This window comes from Ictalurus furcatus, chromosome 4, assembly GCF_023375685.1.
Source record: "Ictalurus furcatus strain D&B chromosome 4, Billie_1.0, whole genome shotgun sequence".
Classification (NCBI taxonomy): Eukaryota; Metazoa; Chordata; class Actinopteri; order Siluriformes; family Ictaluridae; genus Ictalurus; species Ictalurus furcatus.
In genome coordinates, this window is record NC_071258.1 from 32,999,756 (window position 1) to 33,007,571 (window position 7,816).

The window sequence follows — 7,816 nt, forward strand, 5'->3', positions numbered from 1 at the left end:
GAGACAGAACAGAAACAAAACAAATGCACGTGTCCACAGTAAACAATGTCATGGTTATCAACACCCGATGAGCATGCGCTCACTGAGCACTTGTGCACGTAGCTCGTAGCTGCCAGAAGGGGAGATCATGACAATAGGCCTTTGTGTATATGGGAAAAGGTAGGCACACTATCATCATATACCATAAGGTGGAAATATGTATTCAAACACTTGTTAAAATAAGTTAATGTACTTTGGGTTTCATTTTGGGTGTGGAAATGAGTAGATTGACATTGCTGATCTGTGAACATTTATTAAGATTCTTGTTTTCTCTGTTCTGCACTCTCAGTGAGCTGAGCCCAAATGTGTCGGTATGATACATCAATTGGAATACATTAAAGAATGGCACTGATAAGCTGCCAGGTTTAGGCTGTGTTTCTTTTGTTTGTATTTAACATTTAGTATAAATAAAAAGCACACTCTTTTTCCCTGAATCTGCTGTGTTTCACGTGTTGTATTTTGCCACACTGGTGCTAATAAGCAGCTCAGAGTACACATGGAAATAGAGTCCAATCCTCTTGCCCAAGTTATCCAGTTGCCAGACACCCCATGCTTGTTTGTCAACTATGTAGTTCTGAGTTAGATCAGCAGCATTTTGACAAGAAACTGTGTAGTCAGCTGGCTAGGTTCCTGGCAGTGTCCTTGGAAACCATGCACAGTCTATGGGGTCAAGTGCTCTGCCCCAGTTAACACTAGACTGATAATGCCCAGGATAATACTGGCAAAGCCCTAAGACCCAAAAAGGTTGGGTTGGCAAAATTGACCACTGTGACATTGTCATTTGGACCCCATAGTCTGTAGTTTTGCCCAATGACATGTTCCCTTTCAAAGGGAACTCCACATTGCGTTTAGCATAACACTATGGGAGAACCCTCGCGTGTGACTGGTATCTGAAGCTTGGGTAAAATTATGCCTATTTATAGATGTTCTGTGATCAGGTGACGTGGCAATGAGGCACATCGCATGATATATATATATATATATATATATATATATATATATATATATATATATATATATATATATATATATATATATATATATGGCACCTTTGAACCATGCCATCAGCCTTATTATCTTCAGCAAGTCTGTATGTCGGTTGTTTGTGTAAAGAAACAAAAAGACGCTTAATTTCCTCTCTAACTTTTCTCAAAATATCTGGACTTTTCTATCCCTTTAAAGAGAATAATAAAAAAAAGAATGAGCAAGAGAGAAAAGTATGAGTGAGAGAATTCAGGAATTGTGTTACACCTTGGGGAGTTTCATCATGGGGAGGAGTGCACACTTTCTGTGTGAAGTGTCTAGTGCTGGAGCATGCCACGCTTAACGTCAAGGTTTATGCATGGTCCTAGTAGGTTTGGCAGGGGCCCAATTTGAGCCCTTAGAGTCAGCCTCTGAGAAGCTTCTGACTCTAAAGGTAGCTCTTCTGTTGGCCCTGACATCTCTCAAGTGAGTAGGAGATCTACGAGCTCTCTCTGTTGCCCCTTCCTGCCTTGACTTTGCCCCTGGATTAGCCAAGGCCTTACTATATCCTAGGCCGATTTTATTCCTAAAGTGCCTATGTCTGCTGCCCAGCCAGTAGTGCTGCAGGCTTTCTGCCCTCCTCCATTCCTCACACCAGAAATTGCACCTATTGTGTCCAGTAAGGGATCTCTGTACTTACATCCACCGTTCCAGCCAGTGGTGTAAGTCGGAGCAGCTGCTGGTCTGCTTTGGCGGCGACAGTAGAGGTGACGTGTTTAAGCAGTGCATCTCTAATTGATTAGTGGACTGGGCATTAGTTGATCTGGGCATAAGGGCTCATTCCACTAGGGGGGTCACCTCCTCGAAGGCTTTGTCCAATGGGGTATACTTACAGGATGTGTGTGCTGCTGCTACGCCACAAACATTCATTTGATGTTACAGCCTGGATATTCATTCTGCCCCGGGCTCGAGTGTCTTGCAGTGACCCTTGGGCTTAAGTCTTTTTGAACAGGCCGTACCCCCGGTATGATGGAGTGGGTATTCACATTCCCATAGTGTTATGCTAAACGCAACGTGGAGTTCCCTTTGAAAGTTAATGTCTGGGTTAGACGTTGCGTAGCTTTGTCATACCAGGGCAGGCCTGTGAATTGCATCTTCGCTTCAGATAATAGAGGCTGATGGTGCGGTTCAGAGGTGCCATACATATATATATATATATATATATATATATATATATATATATATAATTGATTATTTTTGAATTCAGATCTGGTGACTGTGAAGGACACTGCAGAACAAAGAACTGTTCACAAATGTCATGTTCATAAAACCAATTTGAGCCAACCCTTGTTTTGTGACATTGTGCATTATCATCCTGGAAATAGCTATTAGAAGACGGATAAACTGTGGCAATGAGGGGATGAACACAGTAAGCAATAATACTCAAATGGGCTGTGGCATTAAATCAATGATTGATTGGTATTAACAGGCCCAAAGTGTGCCAAGAAAACATTTCCCACACCACTATACAATTTCCACCAGCCTGGACAGCAGGTTGGATCCATGAATTTATGCTGTTGGTGCCAAAATCTGACTCTACCATCTGTGTGCCTTAGCAGTGATTGCGATTAATCAAGCCAGGCTACGTCTGCTAGTCTTGGTGAGCCTGTGTCCATTGCAGCCTCAGCTTTTTGTTCTTGGCTTTCAAAAGTGGAATCCAACATGCTCTTCTGCTATTGTATCCCATTCGCCTCAAGGTTCAATGTGTTCTGAGATGTTTTTCTGCTCATCACAATTGCCCAACTTTAACTCAAATCAGTCTGGCCATTCTATCTTGATCTCTCTCATCACAAGGCATTTCCATCTGCAGAACTGCCACTCACTGGATGTTTTTTTATTTATTGCACTATTCTGAGTAAATTCTTAAAACTGTCTTTGAAAATCCCAGGAGATCAGCAGTTCTAGAAATACTCCAAACCAACGTGTCTAGCACCAAAAATCGTGCCATGATAAAAATCACTGAGATCAGGCCACTCCTGTGCAATGTGAACATTATCCGAAGCTGCATGTTTTTTTTTTGCATTGCACTGCTGCCACATGATTGGCTGATTAGATACAGGTGTACAAGTGTGGCTAATAAAGTGTTAGTGTACATTAAATTAATTACATTAAATAAATTAATTAACAGTAAATTAATTAATATAACAAAGTAAGACAATAAAAATATGTGCCTTATAGAAAACATTGCAAAATTATGAGGTAATGCACTTGTTAAGCCCACACCCACACGTGTAGTCAATTTGGGAGTCAAAGAGTTATATAAAAGCCCAAACATTGATGATGGGATTTTGGGAGGCATGAGAATGAGGTTCTTGCACACATGGCTTTTATTCACTCAGGTGAGAGCAGCTGATCCTCCCTGCAGCTTACTAGGGCTGCCCAATCCACCTCAACTTATCAAAGATGGAGATGTAATGATTGGTGGTATCTTTTCCTTCCACATCAAAGTGGACCAGACAACACAAGTCTTTACATCTGGGCCCCGGCAACCAAAATGCATAAGGTGAGGGGACATTAAGGGAATTGGTTCAAGATCTATTCATTTTAAGAAACAAGAAACATTTTCTTATTTATATTATTTTATTTGATAATAAAATTAGATTTTATAATTTTATAAAACATATGCATTTCTTTGGTCCTGCAGTTTAAGTCTCCGTGAATTTCAGAATGCACAAACAATGGTATTTGCCATTGAGGAAATCAACAACAGAAATGATATTCTTCCTGGGGTCAAATTGGGTTATAAAATCTATGATTCATGTGGATCAGTAGAAATGACCACAAGAGCCTCCTTGTCCTTAATTAATGGAAATGGAGAAAATACATCTGTAATATCTTGCTCCAAATCTGATACAGTTCAAGCAATCATAGGACAAACATCATCAAGCTCCACTATTGCCATTTCTGCTACTGTGGGACCTGTGAACATACCAGTGGTAAGACTTCTTTTGTGTGTACAAAATATTTTTAATAAAAAAAAACATTATAATAGCTTTAATGGTGAATTATGAATATGCCTAATATTGAAAGATAAGTACAAATAAATTACATGTTGTTTAAATCTCTTTATATCAGGTCAGTCACTTTGCAACATGTGCATGCCTAAGTGACAGGAAGAAATATCCATCTTTCTTCAGAACTGTTCCCAGTGATTATTACCAGAGCAGAGCTTTGGCTAAGTTGGTCCGATATTTTGGCTGGACATGGGTAGGTGCGCTATGCAGTGACAGTGACTATGGAAACAATGGCATCAATGAATTTATCATTGCAGCCAAAGAAGAAGGAATCTGTGTTGAGTATTCCAAGGCATTCTTCAGGACAGACCCCAGAGAAAAAATTCTGAAAGTAGTTGAGATTATCAAGGCTTCAACCTCCAAAGTTATTGTAGCTTTTGTCTCATATTCTGACATTGGGGTTCTTCTAAAGGAAATGGCCTTACAGAACATGACTGGGTTTCAGTGGATTGGAAGTGAGTCTTGGATTTCTGATTTAAACCCAGCCAATGTTCAATGGCAGCATATTCTGAAAGGATCAATGGGTTTTGCTATTCCAAAAGCTCAAATCAATGGCCTACGGGAATTTCTAATCAAACATAATCCAGCTTCTGATATAGCTATTTACAGAGAGTTGTGGGAGGCAATATTTGATTGTAAAATTTCCACACAAGACAATGCTGACATTAAACACATGTGCATGGGCAATGAAAGTCTCGATCAGGTTCAAAACCATTACACAGATGTTTCAGAGTTACGACTTGCAAATAATGTTTACAAGGCTGTGTATGCTGTGGCTTATGCACTGCATAACAGATACAGCTGTTCAAAGTTGGAGAGTAAACAACAAAGTCCTATTGCATGTACAAACATAACAGATAATAAACCATGGCAGGTAAGTGTAACAGTATAGTCTGATGAAAAACATGTACTTATATTTGTTAGTGATTATCGCCCAATGCTTTACTTAGGTAGTCAATGAGTTAAAGAAACTTCATTTCACCACTGTAACTGGAGAGGATGTATACTTCGATGAAAATGGTGACCCAGCAGCAAGGTATGAACTGCTAAACTGGCAACTAGACAAGGATGGTAAAATAGTGTTTGTTAAAGTGGGCTTCTTCGATGGCTCTTTGCAAACACACCTTCAGCTGTCTTTTAACAACATCAGTATAGCCTGGGCCCACAACAAACCACAGGTAAATGACACCATCTGAATAAACAGACAATATGTACAATAAATATTTTAGAAAATTATGAATAAATATATGCATTAAAAATGTTTTTCAGGTGCCAGTCTCTGTCTGTAGTCCAAGTTGTCCCCCAGGCACCAGGAAGGCTGTGCAGAAAGGAAGGCCAATCTGCTGCTTTGACTGTATACCATGTGCAGAGGGGGAAATCAGTAATATAACAGGTACAGTGGAGGAAATACATATTTAACATGTCAACATTTTTTTTGAGTAAATATATTTTCACTGAGGTTATTCTCATGAAATTTTCACCAGACTTTGCTATTAACTCAAGAAATCCACACATATAAAGAAATCCAAATATTCAAGTCCATAAATAAAGTTATGTGTAATAAAGAGGAATGACACATGAAAAAAGTATTGGCATGAAATTTATTTAATACTTAGTAAAGAGGCCTTTGTTTGTAATGACAGCTTCAAGACGCTTCCTGTACGAAGTAAGTTGATGATGGAGTGATGTTGCTTCCACTTGTGGCTAATGGCCCCAATGTTGATTACTGGAAGATTCAGAAGTTTTGAAATACGTCTGTATCCGATTCCATCAATATCTTTCGCAATAATAAGGTTGAAAAGGTCTTGAATGAGCGCTTTGCTTTTACCCATCATGAGATGTTTCTTGTGCGACACCTTGATAATGAAAAGCATTTTTATAGACCATCAATGTATTAACCCAGCTGATATTAATTTGCACAAATAGGAGGTATAATTGCTTTTTAATTACTTACGGATTTCAGCTGGTTCCTTGCCTTACCTTGCCTTGGAGAACTGCTTTTTCTTCCATCCATCCATCTTCTATACCGCCTTATCCTTTTCAGGGTCGCGGGGAAACCTGGAGCCTATCCCAGGGAGCATCGGGCACAAGGTGGGGTACACCCTGGACAGGGTGTCAATCCATCGCAGGGCCTACTTTTTCTTAGCCTGTTGAATACCCCCCCCCCCCCCCATGTCATTCCACTTTATTACACACAACTTTACCTATGGACTTTAATGCTGTGAATTCTTTATATTTGTGGATTTCTTGAGTTAATACTGATGTCTGGTGAAAATTTCATGTGAATAACCTCATTGGAAATATATTTACTGAAAAAAATGTTGACTGATTCAATACTTATTTCCCCCAATGTATGAATGAATATTTGTTTTCTTCAGTTATTATTTATTAGGCCAATAATCTAAATATAATTGCAAGCACTTAAATTGCTAATTTAATATTCAATTTTCTTCCTTTAGATTCTATAACATGCATCAAATGCCCACCTGAACTGTGGTCTAATGACAAGAAAACTACCTGCGTCTTAAAGCTGGTGGAATTCCTGTCATTTGAGGAAATAATGGGAAGCATTCTTGTATCATTTTCTTTGTTAGGAGTATCTTTCACCATCTGCATTGCAGTAATTTTCTTTGAGCATAAGGACACACCAATTGTTAGGGCAAATAATTCTGAACTGAGCTTCTTGCTGCTCTTCTCCCTGACTCTCTGTTTCCTCTGTTCACTTACATTCATTGGTCAGCCATCTAAATGGTCCTGTATGCTGCGCCACACAGCTTTTGGGATCACATTTGTCCTCTGCATCTCCTGTGTTCTGGGGAAAACAGTAGTGGTGTTAATGGCCTTCAGGGCTACACTTCCAGGCAGTAATGTAATGAAATGGTTTGGGCCTCAACAGCAGAGACTCAGTGTACTTGCCTTCACTCTCATACAGGTCATTATTTGTGTGCTTTGGTTAACAGTTTCTCCTCCTTTCCCTTACAAAAATATGAAATACTACAAGGAAAAGATTATATTAGAATGTAATGTAGGCTCAGCTATAGGTTTTTGGGCCGTGCTGGGTTATATAGGACTCCTGGCTGTTTTGTGTTTTATTTTAGCTTTTCTGGCTCGAAAGCTGCCTGACAATTTCAATGAAGCCAAATTCATTACATTTAGCATGCTCATATTCTGTGCAGTTTGGATCACCTTTATTCCTGCTTATGTCAGCTCTCCTGGAAAATTCACTGTAGCTGTAGAGATATTTGCCATTTTAGCTTCAAGCTTTGGCTTACTAATCTGCATATTTGTTCCAAAGTGTTACATAATCATCCTGAAACCAGAGAAGAACACTAAAAAGCAGATTATGGTTAAAGCAATTGCTAAATGATTTAACTATCTACTTATTCGCTATTAATATTCTCTGCTTAAATTATGTATGTATGCCTATGAAAAATCAATGTTCTATCTTAAATGAAAATGATTAAAAAGGATTAACATAATCATTTACAATTTCACTAACTGCAGTAAATAAACTGCTACCTGTTGTCTTACTTTGCAGTAGCATTATTTTTCTTCTTCTTTTTCCACATACGGTTACTGGTTATATAATTATGTAGCCAAGGTTTATTTTTTACATATCATTTGAAACAGCTTTTCCTGCAAAACTGTGTCTTTCAATTATGGTTGTCCCCTTAAGCCATAATGTGTCTGCTTCCTTTGACCACAATCTAGAGAAGATATTAAATGCTGTCATACGACAG

General features: G+C 38.8%; 1 protein-coding gene across 1 annotated transcript; it reads left to right on the plus strand.

Moving 5' to 3' along the window:
- The first annotated feature begins 3,713 nt into the window (after nucleotides 1–3,713).
- On the plus strand, nucleotides 3,714–7,443 carry LOC128607057 (extracellular calcium-sensing receptor). The gene is made up of 5 exons (XM_053623676.1): nucleotides 3,714–3,998; nucleotides 4,138–4,950; nucleotides 5,027–5,254; nucleotides 5,346–5,469; nucleotides 6,536–7,443. Exons 1-5 carry the CDS (start codon nucleotides 3,741–3,743, stop codon nucleotides 7,441–7,443), a joined length of 2,331 nt encoding a protein of 776 aa, XP_053479651.1. The 5' UTR covers nucleotides 3,714–3,740.
- Nucleotides 7,444–7,816: the final 373 nt, after the last annotated feature.